At 49.7% G+C, this 24,609-nt stretch overlaps 2 protein-coding genes across 20 annotated transcripts; one reads left to right on the forward strand and one right to left on the reverse strand.

Moving 5' to 3' along the window:
- Positions 1–5,939: 5,939 nt before the first annotated feature.
- TMEM138 (transmembrane protein 138) lies at positions 5,940–13,011 on the reverse strand. Of its 2 annotated transcripts, XM_008274415.5 has the most exons (5): positions 12,873–13,011; positions 10,262–10,496; positions 8,000–8,171; positions 6,793–6,868; positions 5,940–6,524 (listed from the first exon to the last, which is right to left on the reverse strand). In XM_008274415.5, exons 2-5 carry the CDS (start codon positions 10,387–10,389, stop codon positions 6,412–6,414), a joined length of 489 nt encoding a protein of 162 aa, XP_008272637.1. In that variant the 5' UTR covers positions 10,390–10,496; positions 12,873–13,011; the 3' UTR covers positions 5,940–6,411. The 2 variants fall into 2 exon arrangements, with proteins under 2 accessions (XP_008272637.1, XP_089164268.1); XM_089308142.1 differs by lacking the exon at positions 10,262–10,496 and having other exon boundaries at positions 12,873–12,977.
- On the forward strand, positions 12,922–23,788 carry CYB561A3 (cytochrome b561 family member A3). Of its 18 annotated transcripts, none has more exons than XM_070069808.2 (9): positions 13,380–13,516; positions 13,673–13,843; positions 17,181–17,293; positions 18,498–18,728; positions 18,803–19,001; positions 19,988–20,196; positions 20,841–20,995; positions 21,718–21,874; positions 22,446–23,788. In XM_070069808.2, the coding sequence occupies exons 5-9, from the start codon at positions 18,818–18,820 to the stop codon at positions 22,467–22,469; spliced, it is 729 nt and encodes a 242-aa protein (XP_069925909.1). In that variant the 5' UTR covers positions 13,380–13,516; positions 13,673–13,843; positions 17,181–17,293; positions 18,498–18,728; positions 18,803–18,817; the 3' UTR covers positions 22,470–23,788. The 18 variants fall into 18 exon arrangements, 15 of the variants coding, with proteins under 15 accessions (XP_069925909.1, XP_069925903.1, XP_069925919.1 ...); XM_070069802.2 differs by having other exon boundaries at positions 18,630–18,728; XM_070069818.2 differs by lacking the exon at positions 21,718–21,874.
- Positions 23,789–24,609: the final 821 nt, after the last annotated feature.

The following is a 24,609-nucleotide window of genomic DNA, read 5'->3' on the forward strand; positions in this document are numbered from 1 at the left end:
CCTGTTGTTGATTTAACAACTGACACTCTGATTTATGGTGTCAGTGAGGTTTTTCATTATTATAAAGAAATGCCTAAAGCAGCCTAAGTTTCTAAAGGAAAAAAGTTTATTTTGGCTATTTTGGAGGTTCACAGGCCAAGATCAGGCAGGTTTGGCCTCTGCTGGCAGAGCCCTGAGGTGGTGGACAGCATCACTGGCAACAGGGAACATGCATCTATGCTCCTTACATAACCGCTGGGATTTACTCTTGGGGACAACACTCTAATGAGCCGATCCAATCCAATCCCCTCCCAGAGGCACCACCTGCATACACCATAATTTGACTTAAGTTTTCACCCTCTCTTCTGTGTATAAAGTTAATTGAAAATTAATCTTAATGGAGAATCGGACTGTGAATGGGAGAAGGAGGAGGAGGTAGGGTGGGAGTGGGGGTGGGAGGGGCAGTATGGTGGGAAGAATCACTATATTCCTAAAGCTGTACTTATGAAATTTATACTCCTTAAATAAAAGGTTTCTTTGGGGAAAAAAAAGTTTCCACCCTCTTAGTATCAATAACATAAGACTTTGGGGACCAATCCTTTAACATAGAGGTCTTTGGGGGACATTCAACATCCAAACTAATATTCAAACCACAGCAGTGATTAACTGAGTCTCCAGCCCCAGATGCTGGGAGCAGGGCTGGATGTTCCAGTCCTTTGATCACATGGTTGGTTCTCTTGACAACAAGCCCTCATCTTGAGGCCATTCAGGAGCCCCAACACCATCATCTCATTGGCATACAAAAAGATGCCTACCACTTTGGAAATTTCAAGGGTTTTAGGAGTCTGTGTGCCAGGAAATACAAAAAAAGGAGAGTATTTCAAAAAATTAACTGAGGGTCCAGTGTTGTGGCACAGCAGGTTAGGCCACAGCTTGCAATGTCAACACTCCATATTGGGAAAGCAGGGGAAGATAGCCTAAGTACTTGGGCCCCTGCCACCCATGTAGGAGATCTGGATGGAGCTACAGGCTCCTGGCTTTGGCCTGGCCCAGCCCTGGTCATTGCAGCTATTTGGGGAGTGAACCATTGGGTGGAAGATGTCTCTCTCTCTCTCTGTAACTCTGCCTTTCAAATTTATAATGTTTTTAAAAAATGGAATTAAAAGATAAGTTTCAATAAAAAGTTTTTGAAATTCATGCATAATTTTTCTAAAGTATGCATTTCCATGAACTTCTGGAAGATTCCCTCATATGCATAGATTTTCAAAAATTTTTTGCACCAAAGTAAACATATTTTAATCCCATTCTCCATAAACTTTTTAAAGCACTCTATATACCTTTTAGTATCTTTTTTTAATGTAACAGTGTTAAATACTAGGGCTGGTGTTGTGACATAGTGGGTAAAGCTAACACCTGCAATAGGGTTTCCGTTTGAGTGCCGGCTGTTCTACTTCTTTTTTTTTTTTTTAAGATTTATTTATGTATTTATTTGAAAGAGTTACACAGAGAGAGGAGAGGCAGAGAGAGAGAGAGAGAGAGGTCTTCCATCCAATGGTTCACTCCCCAACTGGCTGCAAAGGCCGGAGCTGTGCTTATCTGAAGCCAGGAGCCAGGACCTTCCTCCAGGTCTCCCACGTGGGTCTCCTTGGGCCATCCTTTACTGCTTTCGCAGACCATAGAGAGCTGGTTTGGAAGTGGAGCAGCCAGGACTTGAACTGGCACCCATATGGGATACTGGCGGTCCAGGCCAGGGCATTAACCCGCTGTGCCACAGAACCGGGCCCTGCTCTAATTCTGATCTAGATCCCTGTTAATGTGTCTGGGAAGGCAGTGGAGGATGGCCCAAGTGCTCGGGTCCCTGCACCCACATCGAGACATGAAAGACACTCTTGGCTCCTGGCTTCGGCCTGGTCCAGCTCTGGACATTGCAGCCATTTGGGGAGTGAACCAGTGGATGGAAGATTTCTCTTTCTCTCCTTCTCTCTCTATAATTCTGATTTTCAAATAAATGAGTAAATCTTTTTTTTAAATAAAAGCAAAACTTTTTGGCCTATTCTCCATAATCACAAGTGTGTATAAAATGTATGCACATACTAACAAGAATTGAAATAAATGATTAAGGAATTATAATAATTTTTTCCTTTAAAAAATGTCTCTGAACATGATCTATTAAAAGTAGATAAGTAATTAAAAGAATGCCAAGGAGAGGGAGAATAAAACTCAGTGGCTAACAGTGAGCAGTAGAAAGAATATTGCAAAAGTCCCCCCTCCTCCTTTTTAAAAAATTTTTTTGAAAGATTTATTTATTTAAGAGGCAAAGTTTCAGACAGAGAGAGGGAGAGGCAGAGAAAGGTCTTCCATCTGCCCATCTGCTAGTTCACTCTTCAATGGCTGCAATGGCAGGAGCTGGGCCAGTCCAAAACCAGGAGCTTCTTCTGGGTCTCCCATGCAGGTGCAGGGGCTCAAGCACTTTGGCATCTTCCACTGCTTTCCCAGGCACATTAGGAGGGAGCTGGATGGAAAGTGGATCTGCTGGGGACTTGAACTGGTGTCCATATGGGATGCTGGTGCAGGCTTAACCTACTGTGCCACAGTGCTGGCCCTGCCCTCCTCCTCCTTTTTAAGATTCATTTATCTAGCCCTGATTCATTTTAGGACACAGAGAACGGCCTTTAAGAAAATCTTTTTTTTTTTTTTTTTTTTTTTTTTTTGTGTGTGTGAGAGGAAGACAAAGAAGGAGGCAGCACACACTCCCAATCCACTGGTTCACTCCCCAAATGCCTGTGATGGCCTGGGCTGGGCAGAGGTGAAAGCAGGGAGCGAGGAACTCAATCTAGGTCTCTAAAATGGATGGCTGGAAGCCAATCACTTGAACTGCCAGGGTCAGCATCATCAGGAAGCTGGAGTCAGGAGCAAGAGGTGAGTACTGAACTCAGGCCTTCCAAAACGGGATGTGGGTGTCTTAACCACAAGCCAAATGCCCCTAAAAGATCTATCTTTAAGAGTTGGTGATGAGGGGCCGGTGCTGTGGTGTAACAGGTTAAACCACTGCCTGCTGTTCCATTTCTGATCTAGCTTCTGCTAGGGTGCCTGGGAAGATAATAGAAGATGGTCCAAGTACTTGGGCCCCTGCTCCCTTGTGGGAGATCTAAATGAAGTTCCTGGCCCTTGGCTTCAGTCTGGCCCAGCCAGTTGCGGCCATTTGGAGGGTGAACCAGTGGATGGAAGCTGGCTTGCTCTCTCTCACTGCTTCTGCCTTTCCCTCTCAGTAACTCTGCCTTTAAATAAATAAATAATTATTAAAAATTTTTTTTTTGTGGTGAGTGATAGAAGATTTTGAGGTATCCCAAATTTAAACTGCAAGGGCTGGAGGATAGTGGTGGGGAAGATAAGTGAAGTTAATCAGTTAACAGCTGCAGGCAAAACCAACAAAAAGACTATTTATGTTGAAATCTTGACTAAATCCCAGCAGGGCCAAGGCAACCTGTTTACCCACTGCATGGTTTCATATACACTTTCTGGAATGTTAACCCTAAGCAATCTAGAAGCAACAGTTACTGCCCTCCTATCCCAAGGCTTTTTCCCACTTGCTGTAATCCTGTCCCTTTCATCTATAGCCAATGTGGGTTCAGTGTAAACAACTTAGTTCTTCCGTCCCCCTTGTTTTCATTATTAACAAAAATGCTTTGTTCTAGTCCAGGGGACATTTTTTCCAACTATTACCTGGCTTTGCTGCTGGTAGGCTGCAGAAATTTATCCCAGGACCAGGTCCTTTTTCTGGCTGGCATCTGCAATAGCTTAAGTAAACCCTTTTACCTCACAGATTCCTTGGTCTCAGAATTTTTTAACATGGGCAAAGGGGATTACGATATTCTTCTAACTTTTTTTATGAAAAGATTCAAAATCAGATATTGTTAATTTTTTAAAAAGATTATTTATCTGAAAGTTACAGAGAGAGAGAGGAGAGATAGAGAGATCTTCCATCCACTAGTTCACTCCTCAGATGGCTGCATTGGCCAGCACTGAGGCAGGCCAAAGCCAGGAGCTAGGGCCTTCATCTGAGTCTCCCACATGGGTACAGGAGCCCAAGCACTTGGGCCATCCTCCACTGCTCTTCCCAAGCCATTAGCAGGGAGCTGGACCAGAAGTAGAGCAGCTGGACACGAGCTGGCACCCATACAGGTGGTGGCCTTACCCGCTACACCATACCAGCCCCATATCATCCATTTTTTTCACAGATAAAGGAATAGTAAATGTAGATAGTGGCTTTTTTCCAACTTTAGATCACTTATTCTAATTACTGTGTATGAGGCTAGTGCTTTAGATACTCCATTTGAATGCTGTACCTTTTCTTTTATAATATATGTTAAAACACTAACATCTGATTACCTCTACTATCTCCTATCTGTTTCTGTAAATTTATTCCAGGTTTCTAAAGCAGGAGTTGGCCTGGGGTCACATCAGACTTTTTGCATGGCCCACAAGCTAAGAATAATTTTTACATCCTTCCATAGTCAAAAAAGAAATTAAAAAAAAGAGCAATATTCTGTGACACATGGAGATTACATGACATTCAAACTTCAGTGTCCATAAATGGTTACACTGGGACACAACCGTATTCCTTCATCTATCATGCTGTTGATGGTTATTTTCATGTTCTAATGTCAGAGTTGAATAGTTATGCTCTCAGAATCAAAACTATTTATTGTCTGGCCCTTCACAGGAAAATTCTGCCAACCCTTGTGTTACAGCATCTCTGAATAACAAGTTTCATAGACTGCCTCTCTGGTAAGATTGAATTAATGAACTCCATTCTTCACCCCTCTGTATCCAGAAGCTTTGCAAATGATTCCCACCCTGATATTAGCCTTAGTCACCTGACCACTCTGACTAATGGGGAGTCTGAGATACAGAAGCAGAGACTTGAAATAGGAGTACCCAGTGGGCTTGAGCTCTCAGTCCTCTGCACTGTCATATGAACAGACCAAGGCTAGTCCGAGGGTGGGTGAATCATGTGCCCCAGAGTTAAGTAACAAGTTTTTCCAGAGGAGGTCATCCTGGGTTAGCCAAGAACTAAAGGATCCCAAGATCATCACATCTGCCCAGATGACCCACAGCTGATCACAGATGGTTACTGTCTTCCTTTGAAAATCTGGGCTCAGCTCTTGTCCAATGTTAGCAAGCACCTGGACTCAACCCAGATTAGCTGAAGCCCGCATCTCAAGAGCCAAGAAATTGTTTATATGTGTGCCACTGAAGTCTGGCAATAGAAAACTGATACCATGGGTTTATGTATTTAAAATATTCCTTTTGCCAAAACAGGATAAGAAACATTTTTACTATTTCGAGGGCAGTTTACCCTTCTCAAAGGGAAAGTCTGAATGAAACCCAGGAGTCTAGAACTCCAGGTGTGTGTGTGTGTGTGTGTGTGTGTGTGTGTGTGTTGAGGGGGGGACCCAGATTGCATCTCAAGTTTCTGCAAAAGACCTTATACTTGGGGCTGGCACTGTGGCACAGAGGGTAAAGCTGCTGCTGTGGTGTAGACGGTAAAGCCGCCGCCTGCAGTGCTGGCATCCCATATGGGCGCCAGTTCAAGTCCTGGCTGCTTCACTTCTGATCCAGCTCTCTGTTATGGCCTGGGAAGGCAGTGGAAGATGGCCTAAGTCCTTGGGCCGCTGTACCCACGCTGGAGACCTGGAAGAAGCTCCTGGCTCCTAGCTTTGGATCAGCACAGCTCCAGCCGTTGTAGCCATTTGGGGAGTGAACCAGCGGATGAAAGACCTCTCTCTCTCTCTCTCTGCCTCCCTGTAACTCCACCTTTCAAATAAATAAATCTTAAAAAAAAAAAAAAATTATACTCAAAATGGGGCTCAATCTACCCTCCAGGCAAGATGTTGAAGCTTGGACTGAGCACACTTCTTAATCGTGACGAAATCTAGCTAGACAGACAGACTCTACTATTTATGGAAAAAGAATTCAATTTATTTCCTATTTATAAAATGTAAACAAAGTGCCTTGAGTATAAGATCGAAATCTGATCATGTGATTAGCCAGGAGCACAAAATGATCTCTTTGCATCCTTCCATCACTCATGTGTGGTGTAAGGAAAGCAGGGGCTGGGAGGTCCTTCTGTCCCAGGCTAAAGGAAGATTGACAAGGGTAAGGGCCACAGAGCTCCGAGGAAGTTGAAATAAGGATTGGGGTAGGGGGGTGGTCAGAAAGAATGAATGTTACAGAGCCAGAAAGGCAGGAAAGGGGGAAAACTGAAGTAGGAGGCAATGAAGGGATTAGGTACTGGAGTCTGCTGGGGAACACTTCAATTAGCAAAACATCTTTTGGCCTGAGCTGTTTCCTGGGCCACCCCTCCCTGCAGAGCAACACACTTAGCTTCAGTCAGGAAGGAAAGGCATCCATCAGAGTGAGAGGAAGAGGTCACCCTCGGACTTGCATGAACTCCTTGCGCAGCCACAGAGAATCTTGGTAGAAGCGAGGATCGCCCAGTCTCACAGCGGTACGTTTGTAGAAGTAATAGTACAGCACTGCCGCTGTGAATTGTAAGCAAAGAAGCCTCAGGGGTGTGCCTCGTATTCGCTTCAGAGTACGAACAGAAACAAACAAGGCTGAGGGGCCCTGCCTCCTGATTTCCCACTTTCTCCAGCAAGAGCAGAGGGCAGGAGTCTCTCCTGCTCTTGGTATGCCTGTCCCAACCAGCCTAAGCCAGTTGGGACTGGGCTGGGAATCCAGAATCAAGGCCCTCAGAGCTGGAGACATATGTGAGACTAAAGTGATGCCTGAGGTTGCTCTATTCCTTACCTAGTCTCTGGAATACAAATAACGTTTGAAGTCCATCTGTCCAAACAAAGCTGTTGGAATTTTTCCAGCGTAAGTTCTGCAAAGAGACAGGAATGGGCAGGGGAAGGTCAGTGGCCATACAAGGTCCTAACATCTCCAAGCTGGCTAGCTGCAGAAATGTTACTTGGCTGAAAATCATACTAATTTCACCTTTCTCCTTTCTCAAGCTCCTTTGTCTTGCTGCAGAGGGGATATCCTTATAACCCCTAAAGAGGAAGTTGAACTAAGCTATTTATTCCCTTTCATTCCACAGCCTTTGCCAAGGAGAAATGATATACATTGTCTCAGGAGTTCATCTGGTCTCTCTCTTGCTTTGAAAGTCTCAAGCTCAGCTCTTGTCAGATAAACGCTTTGCTGCACTCAAGATTTAATCAGATCAGAAGCTTTATAGTACAAAGCCAGGACCTATTTTGGCTCCAGGAGCCACAGCACAGAATCCGCGTCAGGAGGCACGTAGAGATTTGGATAGCGTCTCTTTCCTTTCCGTGGGCTCTCCCTTTCCCCCAGACAAGGGCAACCTAACAGAGGGTTCAGCTGAGAAGGCAGCTTTAGTGAAGATGTGACTAGAGAACCCTGGGATTTTAATGTGTTCCATCAAAATGAAAACGCGGTAAACACATGACACGCCTAAAACTTGTGAGAATTTCTGCAGCAGGAAAAATCTGCAATCAGGACAACTGGATCTACTGAGGCCTATGTTGGAAGCAAAGAGAGATATCTCGAAGGCTGGTCTTCCCAGGCTAAGTAATGGGCACTCAGTACCAAAGGGTAAGCAGCACTCTTATTCAGCTGCTCTCTAGAAATATCCCGCTCTATCACAGTAGCCAGAGACACTGATACCTAAGAAGACCCTCTGGCAACACTCACCTGCCCAAAAAGCTGATGAAAAAAACGTCCTATTTTAGCCCTGGTAGGTCTATTTGGGGCAAAGGTGAACTGAATGTTCCAGAAGAATTCCTCAACCTTTGGATAAAGCTGTTCTTTAAGACCTAAGGTTTGGCAACAGTGCCTCAGGAAATTGTCATGTGCCCAAAACTGCAGCCTGGATCACTTTCATCTCACCTGTTTCTTATCAAGGATTCTGTGTGATCAAAGAATGAAGCCGGGTTCTCACAGAAAAAGATATCCCTGGCTCCAAAGGTTCAAGAATTCAGGGCTCAACTCTTACCATGACCCAGACGTGAAAGGAGATGCTGAGGGCGAAGTACACAGCTGTCAGGACGATGGTCCCTTTGAACTTATGAAATAGGAGGTTGACCAGGCCAGCCTGGAAGACGAAGGTGTTGAAGAACATGAGGAAAATGATGATGATGTTGAAGAGGATTGCAATATCCTGGATGCTGCAGACATAGAAAACAAAGTATAGCCAAACGGTGGTCTGTGTGAGAACCCAACAGCTGGCCCTATGTCCTGAAGGAAACCATGAGGTCATTCCTTCCCTGTGATACAGTCCTATGACCACCCTCCCCCAGAGATGCCATGGGTTTGACACCCAAATAACACAAAGGTAAAATTAATCATCAGTTGAGTTTCAGTCCAAACAGGACTTCCCTGGACACTCTTAACACAGCAACCTACTAGGCACTTCTAAGACGACAGTTTCCTCTCTTTGTCCAGAAAAAGTCAGCTTTTTCTGTCACATAACCTGGTCCTGTCAGACAATTTCACTTAGGAAGACAAGAAGCACTTCTCCCATCTTTGCTTGGCTATTGCCTTTGTGCCATTCCATGTCTTAGTTCCACATATCCCTTCTTCAGACTGTAACCCCTCTATCCAACAAGGCCTCCCTTCCCCACCCCCACTTCACATCCATTGCATGACATCACTATTTGAAATGATAGTCTCTTGCATTATGTTTATTGTCTCTCTCCACTAGAATGGAAACCCCATGGGAGCAGGAACTTGTCAAGTTTACCACTGGAACTAGAACAGTGTTTAGGAGGCCAATGAATACTTGCTGAATGAAGTAAGATCATGTCCAAAACTGGTTTTTCAATTTAGAAATTGCCTCATGGAGTCTATAAATCATTGTTGAGGATAAATCCTGCAAGTTTCTGTCCTACGGGACTCATATATGGTCATGTGTCACCTATCAACAGGGATATGTTCTGAGTAATGCAACATGAAAGGATTGCATCATTGTGTGAACGCCATGAACTGCACTCACACCAACTAAGATGGTTGTACAACATTGCTAGGCAATATACTCCAAAAGCACCACTGTGGTAAACATCATTGACCAAAACATTATCATGTACTGCATCACTGTATATTATTTATTTGAAAGGCAGAGTTACAGAGGCAGAGAGAGACTAAGAAGTCTTATATCTGCTGGTTCACTCCCCAAATGGCTGCAATGGCCAGAGCTGGGCCAGTCTGAAGCTAGGAGCCTGGAGCTTCTTCCTGGTCTCCCACATGGGTGCAGCAGCCCAAGGACTTGGGCCATCTTCTCCTGCTTTCCAGACCATAGCAGAGAGCTGGATCGGAAGTGGAGCAGCCAGGACTCTAACTGGTGCCCATATGGGATGCCGACACTACAGGCAGTAGCTTTACCCACTATGCTACAGTGCCAGCCCCTATTGACTTTTTAAAAACTTTATTTATTTGAGAGCTAGAGAGCCAAGGAGAAAGAGCTTCCATCTGCTGGTTCATTCCCCAAATGTCTGCAATGACCAGGGCTGGGCTGGGCTAAAGCTAGGAGCTAGGGACTCAATCTGGTTCTCCCACATTTGTGGCAGGCTTTCAACTGTCTGAACCACCACCACTGCCTTCCAGGATCTGTGTATGGGTGGCAGAAACCCAATGAATGTGTTTTTAACCTGCCATTTTATAATCCTCTTTCATGGCAAGATAGAATTTCTATTCATAGATGGAGAAAATGCCCGGGTCAGTAGTCCGACCTTCATTTCATATGTTAACTCTCCCCTTCTTAGAAGTTTATAAACAAGGGGGCTGGTGTTGTAGGGCAGCAAATTAAGCCACGCCTATAACACTGACATCCCATCCTGGAGAACCAGTTGGAGTCCTGGCTGCTCCACTTCTGATCCAGCTCCCTGCTAATGCATCTGGGAAAGCAGCGGAAGATGCTTCAAGTGATTGGGCCCCTGCCACCCAATCTTGACAGAGTTCCAGGCCCCCGGGTTTGGCCTGGCCCAGCCCCGGCTGTTGCATCCATCTGTAGAGTGAATCAGTGGATGCAAGATCTCTCTCTTTTTCTCCCTGTAATTCTGCCTTTCAAGTAAATAAATGTTTCCAATAAAAGTATATAAACAAATAAGACCATGTCTACACAGCATGGAGAACCCAGGACAATGTGAAATTTTATTCTCTGTGAGAGTTCCCCATTCTTAACTTTAAAATGCTAAATCTCAACGGTCAGTGCCTCCCATATGCTCGTGTTCAGCTTCCCAGAGCCACCCACTGAACTCACATGAAGAGCACCAGCTGGATGACAGGGGCCATTCGGAGCAACTCTGAGAAGGAGTTGACAAAGAGGTCATAGGACAGCAGCAGGAACTGCAGGGACAGCACCAGGCTGTAGTTACTGGTCTGCAGCATCTTCCTTCTGTTTTCTTGGGTCCCCAAGGGCACATTCCACAGTTCTCCAGAAAACAGCTCCTGGTTCTGTCCCCAGCACAGAGGGAAAATCAGTTCTTCCCTTGGGCCTGTGGGGGCAGAAAAAGAGGCAAAGTTGTGAGATCATTAACACAAGAAATTAGTAAGGGCCAAGCACCATTCCAACAACCAGAAACCCCAACTGGCCATTCCTTCTGGGCACTCTCACCCTCAAGACTTTCTCTAGGCAAAGGAATCTAGGGTGCTGTGGTTGTGTTGTAGTAGTAGTAATAGCAGCAAGCCCTCTTGTATCACGTTCACTGTACCAGGGACTGTCCTAAATATTAATGTTATTTTAAGCTCACAATAATCTCAAGAAGCTGAAGATACATTATTCTCCACTTTACAGATGAAAAAATTGAGGCCCACAGAGGTAAAATAATTTGTCCAAAGTTACACAGTTAATAAGTGGCGGATTGGATTCAAATCCAGGCAGCATGGTTCCAGAGTTTCACTCTTGTAACTACTGCACAAAGCCAACTCTTGCATAACTTTGGCCTGAAAAAAAAAAATTTTTTTTTTTTTTTTTTTCAGAGAGAAAGAGAGGTCTTCCATCCTATGGTTCACTCCCCAGATGGCCACAACAGCTGGAGCTGCACCCATCCAAAGCCAGGAGCCAGGAGCTTCTTCTGGGTCTCCCACACATGTGCTGGGGCCCAAAGACTTGGGGCCTCTTCTACTGCTTTCCCAGGCCATAGCAGAGAGCTGGATTGGAAGTGGAGCAGCTGGATCTTGAACCGGCACCAATATGGGATGCTGGCACTTTAGGCAAGGGTGTTAACCTGCTGTGCCACAGCGCTGGCCCCTGGCCTGAAATATTTCTAGGGAGGAAAAACATAGGCACAGGGGAAGTGGGAAGTGGCAAGTGGTATAGGCTGAGGGAGCTGAGAGGAGATGGTGCCCTTGGGAAAAACTCAAGTTTAAGGTTATGTTAGTGACAAAGGACACTGGGGCTTCATTTTCACTACACAAAGACCCACAAATTGCTCTGGAGATGATCAGTGCCTTGGGGCTAGAAGAAATCTATAAGCAAATTTCAAAATGCCTTAAAGTGCTAGAAAGTGATTACATTAAAACGGTTTCCAATGTACTATTTCTATATATATATATATATTTTTTTTTTTTTTTGACAGGCAGAGTGGACAGTGAGAGAGAGAGACAGAGAGAAAGGTCTTCCTTTGCCGTTGGTTCACCCTCCAATGGCCGCCGCTGCAGCCGGCGCACCGCGCTGATCCTGGCAGGAGCCAGGAGCCAGGTGCTTTTCCTGGTCTCCCATGGGGTGCAGGGCCCAAGCACCTGGGCCATCCTCCACTGCACTCCCTGGCCATAGCAGAGAGCTGGCCTGGAAGAGGGGCAACCGGGACAGAATCCGGCGCCCCAACCGGGACTAGAACCCGGTGTGCCGGCGCCGCAAGGTGGAGGATTAGCCTATTGAGCCACGGCGCCGGCTCTCTATATTTATTTTTAAAAATATTTATTTTACTCTTGAAAGGCAAAATTAGAGGGAGAGACAGATCCTCCATCCACTGGTTCACTCCTCTAAGGGCTGCCAACGGCTGAAGCAGAGCAGTCCAAAGCCAGGGTCAGGAGCTTCATTTGGGTTCTCCTCCATGGGTGCAGGGGCCCAAGCAGTTGGGCCATCCTCTGCTGCCTTCCCAGGCACAGTAGCAGGGAGCTGGCTCAGAAGTGGAGTAGCCGGCACAGGAAGTGGCACCCATATGGGATATCAGCACCACAGGGGTATGCTTTACCTACTATGCCACAACACAGGCCCCTGTTTCCATATTTATAGCATTACTTAATCCTACAACCACCTTGGGAAGCAGCCGTTATAATGCACACAATCCCCATTTTATGGGAGCTCTCAGAGGCGAAGGCACCTGGGCCACCGTACTGGCTGGAGACAGAGGCTTCCGCGAGCCTGGGGTCCAAGGCTTACTAACTAGCATCGTTAGCTATCACCTAGGTTAGCAGCACCATGAGAGACTCCTCATCTGGGATAATCCCCTTTAATCCTTGCAACAACTTTGCAAGGTGGGAAGGAGCTGTCCCCACGTCACAGGGGCGTACACAGGGTCGAGAGTTCAAGTCATTCCTCGCCGGCACAGCCAGGACGCCCGGGCGCTGTGCCACCTCACCCGTGCTTCCACTGTCCTCCTCACAGGCCACGAAGGGCTGCCAGGATCGTTCTCCCGAGGTGGACGGCCATCCCCCGCAGCGCGGGGCGGCGGTGACTCGCAGGCGAAAGCAGCGCTCCTCACAGCTCGTCCACCGCTACCTGCTGCCTTCCCTTGGTCCCCAGAGCAGCCTGCCTCACCCTTCCCAGTCCCGCTGGAAAATGGGGCTACCTTGGCAAAAAAAAAACAAACCCACACCAGCCCGAACCCAAAACGACAGTAACAGAAACTGTTCTCCGGCCACTTTACCCGATCCTCATCCACCACGCTTCGCCTCACAGGGCCAACGGCGGTTGTCATGGCGACACCATCCCGGCTTCCGGAAACCGCCTTTAAATTCCGGAAGCAGATGGAGGACGCGGGCTTCGTCTCTCCGCTCCAGGACCATCCCGGCCGCCATATCTGGGCCTTCATTCTTCCCGGGCCCACCTTGCTCCCGGCCCTCGCAGCGTCCCCTAAGCCGAGCAAGGCTTGCCCACCCATGCCGCGCACGGCCTGGCTCAGGACCAGCCCCTGGCGGGAGGCATCGCCTCAACCCGAACATTCCGCTTCCGGGCGTTGGGGGCGTCGGGGAGTGCAGGGCGGGCAGACGCGTCGTGGCTTGGGGAAGAAAGGCCCGTGCCCGAACCGTAGTTGCGGGGGCCGCAGTACCCGGGAGCCTGCCCATCTCGGGCTCCGGACTCCATTTCCCAGGCGGCTTTGCGCGCAGCCGGAAGTTCCCCGCGAGCTTATAAGAGAAAGTGAGGCGCTGCCCGTGGCTCCCCGCTGGGACGGCGGTGACAGCTCGCTTCTGGCGTCAGTGAAAGTTCCAGGAGCTTCGGGAGCTGCAGCTGCGGTGGCGAGAGGCGGGTCTCGGGAGACCCCGGCCTTGCGGCGTCTCACTGTGGTTAGGGGTGAGAAGGAGCTCGGGCTGGGAGTCAGGGACCTGGGTTCGTTCGAATGCAGGCGCCCCGCTACTGCCTCGCTTCGCACTGTCGCGACCCCTCGCTCAGCCTCACTTTTTCTCTTCTGGGAAACAGACACAGGTCTCTGCGCTCTTCCTCCCGCAGGTGGTGGTTGTAAAGGCACACAAGCCCTTCGGAAGGCGCAGGGAGCAAGAGGAGTCCCTTGCCCCAACTTTCACTGGCGGTTAGGGGGTACTAAGCGCCCAGCCAGAGCCTCCGAGTGCCTGGACCCGTCCTTCGGAAGCCTGAGCCAGACCTGAACCCAGTCCAAGACAGGTCTGTAATTCTCTGCTTGCCTGCCTCCTGCCTGGACTGCTGAGCCTTGACTTCACCTTGGGAAACAGCGCTCCTGAGCTCCTGTACCAGCTCTGCCACGCACGTTGGCCAAGTCGTTTCTTTTGTTTGGGTCTCGGTGTTAACTGAGTATTTTGGATCTGTAAGAATAAGAATTTAAAATTTGAGCCCTAAGTCTGGATCTCTGATATTTTTTTAACAAACGATTCATTTATCTGAAAGGCAGAGCGAAAGAGACCGACCGACCGACCGACTGAGCTTCTGTCTGCTGGTTCACTCCCCAAATAGCTGCAACCAGGGGAAGGCAGCAGCCTGGAACTCCATCCAGGTCTCCCACTTGGGTGGCAGAGGCCCAAGTACTTGAGCCATCATCTGCTGCCTCCCAGGGTACACATTAGCAGGAAGCTGGATCAGAAACAGCAGCTGAGACGTGAACCTGGCACTCTGAAATGGGATGCTGGCATTGCAAGTGGCAGCTTAACCCACTGGTACCACAACACAGGCCCCGCATGCAGTTTTTAAAAGATTTTCTTATTTGAAGTACAGAGTGACAGAGAGAGATCTTCTGTCCACTGGTTTGCTCCCCAAATGCCTGCAAAAGGGCCAGCCAAAGCCAGGGGCCAGGACTTCATCTTGGTCTCCCATGCCTGCCTGGTCCCAAGTACTGGGGCCAGCTGCATGAGCAGGAAGCTGGATCTGAAGCTCACAGTATCCAGGACGCTAACTGGGCGCTCTTACCTAGCAGTGGCATAACGTGCTGTGCCACAACACTGGCTCTGAACTCTCATCCCCCAACTGGGAAAGGAAAGCAATAAACTGACTTTCTTCCCTTCCTATTTTTTTTTTTTTTTTTACTAATTATAAAAAGTAACGTTGCAAGAGTTTCTGAGACTAAGGGCTGAATGGCAGATGCCCTTGTCTTGTCTTACCACTGGGGCTGGTATGTTAGGCTTAGCCTGGGAGACTTCTTTGTGCCAAGGAATTGAGAGTGCTGTATTAGGGTAGCAGGTAGACTCCTTGGACCAAAGTTTATACACTACAATTCACAGACCAGATCTGGGCTGCCTGAGTGGTGTTTACATGTTTAGATGATGGAAAGGAAAAGGATACCTTGTGAGTGAAGAAAATTATGAAAATCCGGGCCGGCGCTATGACGTAGTGGGTTAAGCTGCTGACTACAGCATCCCATATGGGTGCCGATTTGAGTCCCAGCTGCTCCACTTCTGATCCACTTTTCTGCTATGGCCTGGGAAAGCAGTAGAAGATGGCCCAAGTCCCTGCACCCACGTGGGAGATTTGGAGGGAGCTCCTGGCACCTGGCTTCGGATCGGCACAGTTGGGCCATTGCGGCCAATTGGGAAGCGAACCAGCAGATGGAAGACCTCTCTCTCTCTCTCTCTCTCTCTCTGCCTCTCTTTCTCTCTCTGTGTAACTCTGCCTTTCAGATAAATACATTTTAAAAAAATTATGAAAATCCATTTTCAGTGTCCACTGGTAAAGTGTTACTGGAACATGGTCATAGTCATTTTTTTTAAAAAAAGATTATTTATTTGAAAGGCAGAGTTACAGAGACAGAGGCAGAGAGGTCTTCCATCCACTGGTTCACTCCCCAGATGGCTGTAGTGGCTGGAGCTGGGACAATCCGAAGCCAGGAGCCTGGAACTTCTGGGTCTCCCAAGCAGGTACAGGAGCCCAGGCACTTGGGCCATCTTCCACTGCTTTTCCAGGCCATAGCAGACAGCTAGATCGGAAATGGAGCATCTAGGACTCGAACTGGCACTCATGGAAAGCCGCTGTGGCTTTACCCGCTATGCCACAGTTCCAGGCCCGATCATAGTCATTTGTTAAGATCTTTGGCTGCTGTGGCACCACATCGGCAGACTTGCCTTGGCTGTGGCAGAGACCTTATGCCCTGCAGTGCCTAAAGCCTTTCCTATTGGTGCTTTACAGAAGAGTTGGCTGAGACCAGTGGTGAGCACATTCTGAATTCATAGCCCTCCCTGCTCTCTTAGAACCAGTGAGAGGATACTCTCAGTGTTCACGTTGCATTTTTCAGTGTATTCGTCCTTTCCCCATGCTGTAGCTCTCTTTCAGGGAAGAGGGCTTATCTGTGCGTTTTGAGCAGAGTAGTGTCGGAAAAGTGACCTGGTGGTTTATCCTAAGTCTATCACACAGCAGCAATCCAGTCCCTCTTGGACCATGTTTTCTTTTACAAAGGAAAGATTATGGAAGTAGCTGTCAGAGGGATGGGGCCTGTCAGCCAAGAGCTCCTGGGTGCTGACTTACTTTACTGTGGGCAGCGGGGTGTTAGCTGAATATTTGATGACCTGAGACTTCCTCTGTGCTTACGGGAACTGAGGGGGCAGTGCTAGGGCTCAGAGGCAAGTCTCTGAATTCAGTAGTTGAGTCACAAAGTTTCAAGGAAGCTTCTAGACTCAGTGAAACACAGTTTTATCCCCTGAGTCCTCACATCTTCCTCTCTCAGAGATTATTGCTAACTTGAATCACCTGGTGAGAGCCCAGTGTCTGTCCCTGGTGAGCTGGACATCTGGTCTGGGATCACCCTGGGCATCACACCTGCCATGTAATCAGGATTATTGAGGCCAGGGCAGGCATGGGGACCACGAGCTTCAGGTTTTTGTTAGGAGTTAGGATAAAATTCTGCAACAGTAGTAACTAAGAAGAGCTAGCACACTTGACTCTTAGAATGTGCTCTCATTCACTTTTTCACTTGATCTTCTGAGAACCTGTGGACAATGAGAAGGCAAGGACCTTGAAGCCAAGCAGATGAGGACTGGAAACTCCCTACCCACTTGGCTGGGTCCTAGTGCCGGTGACTCCATGTCTCTGTGTCCTAGTCTCCTCAGGTGGGAGATGGGGGGGGGAGGCGGAGTCTCTGCAGGGCTGTTGAAAGAAGTGAATGGTATGGTGCCTGCAGGATTCTGGGGCCAGTGCTGTGGTGTAGTAGGTTGAGCTTCTACCTGCAGCACTGGCATCCGATATGGGCACCAGTTTGTATTTCGGCTGCTCCACTTCTGATCCAGCTCCCTGCTAATGGCCTGGGAAGGCAGTGGAAGATGCCCCAAGTGCTTGGGCACCTGTACCCACGTGGGAGACTGGAAGAAGCTCCTGGCTCTTGGCTTCGGGTTGGCCTAGCTCTGGCTGTAGTGGCCATTTGGGGGAGTGAACTAGCAGATGGAAGATCTCTTTGTCTCTCCCTCTGTCTATAACTTTGCCTCGCAAATAAATAAATATTTTTTAATAAACGATTGTAGTGCTTAGAACTGGTGTTCAGTAAATAACATTCTTATTGCCACAGCTTTCTTTCAGATGCGAGCTGTCTTACAAACACTAAGTGATTTGCCGCAGGTGACTGTTGTGTGAGCATTGGGGCCCAGGCCACCACCGTGTCAACTTTCCCTAGGACTAAAGGTGAGGAATCAGATATTCTCTTCCTTCAAGAGTTAGCAGCTAATTTTCGTCTGTTAGCTGGTTCACTGTGAGGGGCCTCAGCTGCAGGAGGCCACATTGCTGCCTGCGTGATGTGAGTCTGGGGGATAGGATGACGGCTGCGAGGCCGGGACCCGTGTTGTCCACACGTTTTCTGGAAGCAGGACCAGTCCTGTAGCTTTGCCCGTTTGCCTGGCCTTCATAAGCAGCTGCACAGGAGCATAAACATTTGGCAGGCCTGAAACCGGGTGGGTTTTGAGTTAACAAATGCACGTGGAACTCTCAGAATAGACCTGTTGCTTTCTAGACCATGAGTTCTTGTTCCTCTTTCCTCCTCCGGACTTTCCCCCAAGAAAGCGGAAGTCCGAGGCGGGCTAGAGACCGCTGAGGGGTATCACTGAGTTCAGGGACTGGCACGGCGGGGAGTCGGGAGTGAAGACCCAATCCCGCCTTCCCTGTGGAAATCCCTTCCACTGGGCTTACCACCTGGTGAGGCATCACTGTCCCTCAGAAGTGGGAGCCTGGAGGACTTCTTCCTGGCGAGCCTGATAATGTAAATTGAGCATCTCTAATCCGGAAATGCAAAAATGCTCCCAAATCTGAAACGTTTTGAGTGCTGACATGTCATGCAAACAATGTGTGCCTACTTCAAAGTCTGAAAAATTCTGAAACCTGAAACACCTCTGGTGTTTGGACAGCACCACTCAACCTTTAGTGAGTTTTCCCCATTCAGATTGTGATTTTTGCTTCCTTATGTTAAAACCGAGAGCCTGGGCATTTGTGTAAACTAACCTGGATTTTTTTTTTTTTTAAAGATTTATTTATTTATTTGAAAGGCAGAGTTGCAGAGAGAGAGAGCGGTCTTCCATCCATTGGTTCACTCCCCAATGGCCACAACAGCCAGGGCTGGGCCAGGCTGAATCCAGAAGCTTCATCCAGGGCTCCCTGTGGGTGCTGGGGCACAAGTACTTGGGCCATCTTCTACTGCTTTCCCAGGAGTATTAGGGAGCTGGATTGGAAGTGGAGCAGCCGGCACACAAGCTGGCAGCCATGGGGGATGCTGCCGTCATAGGCAGTGGTTTAACCTGCTGTGCCACAATGCTGGCCCCACTAATCTGGATTTTGATTGCTGTTCCTTTTTTTCTCGGGGAGAGAGGTTAATGCTTTATATTCTGCTTCTGTGAAGGGAGGGTGATCTCAGAGCTCTGGGCCTAGGGTCTGGGCTTCCAACCACAGCACAGAAGGCCCGTTCCAGGACCTGCCACAGCCTTGAGCTTGCTGCCGCTGGGGTGGGGCCTTACTCCTTGTCTGTAACCAGAGATTAGGTCCGCCCAGCTCTCAAGGGCTCCTGGGGGAGTGTTCAGACTGCTGACCGGGGGCTGAAGCAACAGGATTCATCCCACAAGCCATAAGCAAGGTCAGTGTTACTCCTTTAGCCAGCATGCAGGGTGCCCCAAGCCAGTGGGGACCCGTGACTTCTGTTTCTTCTAGGAGTGCTCGATCTGAATGGCTTCAGGCTGGTTTTACCTGACCTGCCTCGTGCTGGGGTCCCTGGGCTCCATGTCTGTTCTCTTCACCGCCTACTGGATGCAGTACTGGCGTGGCGGCTTTGCCTGGGATGGCAGCACCCACATGTTCAACTGGCACCCAGTGCTCATGGTCACTGGCATGGTAGTACTTTATGGAGCTGGTGAGTAACAGGTTGGCATGGGAGGTATGCCATGGCCCTGGGCCCAGGTGGACAAGCACTTTCCTTTCCAAGTCTGGCCTCAATCAGTGTTGGGTTTGGGGTTATGGGGTTAGGCCCAGCTGTCATTTGAGGGGAGAAGTGAGGTGGTAGGGCTGTCTTTGAAGAGCACAGACTCTAGGGCAGGGGTTTTCTAAGTACGGATTCTAGCCTTTGCCAGCCGTGTGACCTGTGTGGCAGCTACTTGACTCTGCCATTTTATTATGAGAACAGACATAGACATGAGCATGGCCCATGTGTTTACTGTGTTCCAGTAACTGTCCATTCACAAACATAGGTGTGGGCTGGCTGTGACCTATGGGCTGTAGTTAATCCTAGTGAAGGAATCACTCTTCTGGGGTCCAGCTTTGCCCCCTGCATTCAAATCTGTGCCTTGAGGCCCAGGTGAGCCTCATTTTCCCTGCTTGTAAAATGGGAATAATGACATTGATAAGACCAGCTTACCAACCCTCTCCACATCCATCGTTCCATTTTGTCCTTACAACTAGCTGGTGGGGTGGGCTCTATTGATACCCATTTTACTGATGAGGAAACTGGGACTTAGGAAGACCAATAGGAAGACCAAACAGGCAAGAAGCGGAGCCCGGATTTGGACCCAGGTTGTGTGACCTTTCTGCCTGTGTACTTGATAACTCACCTTGGTTGTGAGAATTCAGTTTGATGAAACATACTGAACGTGACAGTGCTTTGGGGCTGCCTTTATGATTGTTGTGACAGAGTGGCAGCTTCAGGACACCTGCTCCTGCTTCTCCAACGGGCCCTTCTCTCCTCCCTCACGGCTGACTGCTATCCCCCGAGTGATGGGAGGATGGAAGATGCTGAGTGTTGACTCCAGTGTCCTTGCACTTCTTCCCTCGTTGGGAGGCTGGGTGGGACCTGGTCCCCAGTTCTCCTGATGTGGCTGAGCCCAGGACTGCTCTCCCCTGCAGCGTCGCTGGTGTACCGTCTGCCGCAGTCCTGGGTGGGGCCCAAGCTGCCCTGGAAATTCCTCCACGCAGGCCTACACCTGATGGCCTTCATCTTCACCGTTGTGGGGCTGGTCGCAGTCTTCGAGTTTCACAGCCATGAAAATATCGCCAACCTCTACTCTCTGCACAGCTGGCTGGGCATCACCACTGTCATCCTCTTCGCCTGCCAGGTGGGTCCTCCCGCCCTCCTCCCTAGATCCCCCCATGCTGGGTCTAGCAGCCCTGGACTCTTTGGCTGGGTCTTTCCCTGCCTCGAGAGGGCCTTGCAGAGTATGTTCTCCAGCTTGGCAGTTTATAGAGCTGTGGGAGGTTGCTGGCTCCCCAGTTTCCCTGTGCCTTTTACCCCTCACACAGTCCATCTCATCTCACAGCCTTCTGGGCTAACTTCATCATAGCATGTCCCGCATTGACACTCTTGAGCCACTGCTTGCCCACTTCCCATTCCCACCTCTCAACCAAAGCAACTTTAGAACTGATTTGTGTATTCTGAGGTCAGCCCTGCCAGTGGGGAGTTTTATGAGCACAGGCTGGAAGGAAGCAGAGACAAACAAGGGTGGTTGGGTTTGCTAGGGGAGTGGGATTGTGGCTCAGCAGTTCCCAGAACATTCTTGCTGCATATGTAATAGACACTGACAGAGCACTGCGTGGAGGCTGGGTGTGATAGTGGGACAATGCCTGGTGGGAGTGTTGGAGTCGGGAAAGCAGGGCCAAGCGACAGTGATGGGCAGGAGGGGCTGGTGGGGTGGGGTGAGGAGAGCTGTGCGTCTGTGATCAGCTCCAGTACAGTCGGGTGCCGCCTTTCCTGTGTCTACAGTGGGTCCTGGGATTTGCCGTCTTCCTCCTGCCCTGGGCATCCCTGTGGCTGCGCAGCCTCCTGAAACCCATCCACGTGTTCTTCGGAGCCTCCATCCTCACCCTGTCTGTTGCCTCTGTCATTTCCGGCATTAACGAGAAGCTTATCTTCAGCTTGTGAGTGTGATGGGGTCCCCACCTCTAAGGCTGAGGGGAGGGAGGGGGTCTTCAAAAGGTACACCCCATGATCATGGGGCCCAGCCAAGGGGTGAGAGCCTTTGGAGTTGGGCCCCTTCCTGATCTGGAAGCTGGCCTGCCTTTGGGCTGACATTGCTGAATCGGTCAGCAAATATTTATTGAGCATCAGGTTGATTCACCTACCGTGTGTCAGCAACTGTTTTAAGCACTTGATATTTAATCCTCTCAGCCACTGTACAGCATTGGGAGCGTTGTCATTGCCACTTCCCAATGAGGGAACTGAGGCACAGAGAAGTTCAGTAACTTCCCTAAGGGTATCCAGCAGCTAAGTGGCAGAGCTGGGATATGAATTGGGCAGTCCAACTCCAGAGACTAATGCCTCACCACTCTGTCTGTGATTCTGAAGCAGTGGAGTGCAGGGAAGAGCAAATAAGGTTTGAGGTCAGACCTGGATATAGATCTTGGGTGTGCCATTTACTAGTTATGTAACTTTTGGCTGTGAATTTCACTGCTTTGAGCTTTGGTTTCCTCAGAGGTGAAAAGCCTTATGCGGTATTTACTGGGCAGGAACTTAATGTATTCACATTCCAGGTCCCAAGTGGTCCCAGATTTTCCCACTCTCTGTTAGTAGCCTCAAGGCTCACGGGGAAAGAACAAGTGGGAAGGTCTCTCAAGGGTTCATGTCATCTTATCATCTTCAGGAAAGATCCAGGCAAGCCGTACTCCAGCCTGCCCCCCGAGGCCGTCTTTGCCAATAGCACTGGGTTGCTGGTGCTGGCCTTCGGGCTGCTGGTACTCTATATCCTTTTGGCTTCATCTTGGAAGCGGCCAGAGCCAGGGAGCCTCACTGACAGACAGGTACGGCTTTCTGTCCCCCATTCCAGGGTGGGGTAGGGCCAGGTCTAAAACATGGTCACCCAGGAAAGACCTGGGCTTTGCCAAAAAGACAGGTGCAGTAGCAAGGGGAAACCAAGTAGCTTGAAGGTGATGGGAACACTGGTGTCAAACACTGCTATCACAGCAGAGGGAGCCGTGAGGCTCAGGGGCCCCTAGGGGCTGTCCATTAGGAAACACAGCCCCCTCCCCAGTCCTGTGGTTTCAGGGGATGAGGTGTGGCCTAAAGTGCCGAGGTAAGGGCTAGAACATGAGGTGTGCGTGCAGCCATTTCCGCTCTGCCAGCTTCAGTTAGCCTGATGGGATGGTGCTTGGAGTAGGTGCTGCTGTTCCTGGCCATCGGGTATCTGACAGGATGTAGGGAACGGGGGAGTGTCCGGGATCAGGGGCTTTGGGGCTCCCCTGAGATCTGGTGGCTTGGTGAGGATAACCCTGCAGGTTGGGATCTACCTGTACAGCTCGTGCCTGGCGAGGCCCCTGTGGGTCTGGAACTGTTTTGATGTTATTAACCCTGTGCATCTGCCTGTCTTTCCAGCCTCTGCTGCATGACGGGGAATGAAGTGGGAAGGGGCTTCAGGAGCACCTGGTGGTGCAGTCTGCACTCCTCTCAGAAGCGTTCCTACTCCTGGGCTCCCGGCTGACTGCGGAACAACCTTTGGGTGCTGGGCCCAAACTTCTCCTTGCCACGGGAACAGGTCTACTCTCTCCAGCCACGTGCTGCCCATCTGCTTTTCTTGATGGCTTTGGCTTCTTGTCGTGGACTTCTCAGGTCCTCTGTTTCCACAAGATCCTGCTTGCCCTGGTCGCTCCTGCTGCACCTGTCCTGTGTGGAGTCAGGCTGACTGCCCCTTTCGACTCCTGGGGATGTGCTAGACAATCCCGACAGCTCAGAGGAGCTGGGACTCAAGTGCAGCCCACGCTGTGGAAGCTGAGGGAGTCAGTTTTCCCCTTGAGGGCATGCATCTCAGTGCACCCACTCCCCAGGAAGCCACTCATCCGCTTTGTTGTCCCCAGCCAGCCCACCTGGATGTGAGGCTGGGCAGAGAGAAGGCATGGAGGGTGGCAGAAAGCAGCTTCTGCAGGGGCACAGGTGGAGGAGCTGGCAGCTCTGAGCTGCCGGTTCACATCACTGCACTGTGCTCTGCGTGTGTGTCCATGTGTTCACATGTGTGACCACGTGGCTCCACCTCTTCCAGCTGCTGCTACAGCGGGAGTCTGGATCGCAGCCTTTTCCTGTGACTTACGTGCCTGTCACCGTCAGGCAGTCCCTCGGGCCCTGGTAACCTGCTCTCAAGAACAGACGGCCTGTTCCCAGATGTCCTGGTAGTGATGAGTAGAGAGGTAGTGGGTTCCTGTTACTTCCCTTTGCTGGGTCAGGGCTTCCTGCCCACTGGGGCCCAAGCCCACCTATGCTTCCCTCTCCCACTCATCATGAAACCATAACTGTGGTGCACCGTGCCCAGCAGGCCCCAGAAGCCTCTTTCATAGGTCTCCTTTGCTGAGCATCAGCTGTCCTGCCCCCACAGTGGCCACTTACCTAGCTTAACTCCGTCTTCTGGGTGAGGGAGGGAGGAGTCTCGCTCCTCTACCACCACTGTGGCTTTTCTTGCCTTCTCCAAGCAAGCCCGGACAGGCACCATCTCACTGGAATACCCGGGTTTGTTCCCCAGCTCTGGCTCCTGACTGGCTTCCCTTCCCTGCAAGGTAGCAGTGATGGTTCAAGTAGCTGGGTTCCTACTGTCCACATGGGAGACATGGATTGAATTCTGGGCTCCCCAGCTTTGGCCCCTTGGCTGTTAGGGACATTTGGAGAGTGAACTAGTGGATGTAAGCTTTGTCTCTGTAATGTATAAATAAAAATTTTAAAAAATCATCAAATAAGCCCTGACAGTTCCAGGTTCCATTCTACTGTGCTCAGCAGACAGGAGGGATGAGGTCTGGGGTTTGGGTCTGCCAGCTCCCAGAGAGGAGCGATCTGGCTGACTGCAGCCCAGCACCACACTGTCAGATGTTGGCAGTAAGGCCCTGACAGCTACCTGGTGGAGGAAGCCTGCAGCACTGCTGGGATGAGGGCACCTTGGTCACATGACCAGCTCCCCCCTTTCAGATGGGTAGGTATCTCACTTGCTTATGAAGTTTGATGTTCATCAAATATGTTTATGAGAATCACAGCTGTCAGTCCTCTTGGGCTGATGTAACAGAAACACTGTAGACTGGGTAAACAACACGCATTTCTCACAATTCTGGAAGCTGCTGAGGGTGGCTTCCCCGCAGACTTCCTGCTGAAACCTCATGGGGGCAGAGAGTACGGGAGTGCTCTCAGGGGCCCCTGTATGAGGGCACAATCCATTCATGAAGGCTCCACCCTCACGACCTAATCTCCTCAAAGGCCGCACTCCCAATGCCATCTCACTGGGGTGAAGACTTCGCTATGAGTGAAACAGCTCCTCACAGAAGCCTTCTCTGCTGAAATAACATCGTGGTTAAAGGAGCTCTGGGGCAACCTGCAAGAGCCCTAGGACAGCCTCATCCTCGCAGAACTAGGGAGTGTCAATCAGAGGGCACCAAAGATCTACAGGATTGTCTGCATAGAATCACATGAGAGTCCCATGTGGATGTCCTTAGTAGTTAATGACTGGTGTGGGTGTCTGTGGTGCAGTGGGTTCAACTGCTGCTTGCGACACCTGCATCCCCTATGG

The sequence above is a fragment of the Oryctolagus cuniculus genome, chromosome 1 (assembly GCF_051225735.1).
Source record: "Oryctolagus cuniculus isolate XC-2025 breed Fujian yellow rabbit chromosome 1, ASM5122573v1, whole genome shotgun sequence".
Lineage (NCBI taxonomy): Eukaryota > Metazoa > Chordata > Mammalia > Lagomorpha > Leporidae > Oryctolagus > Oryctolagus cuniculus.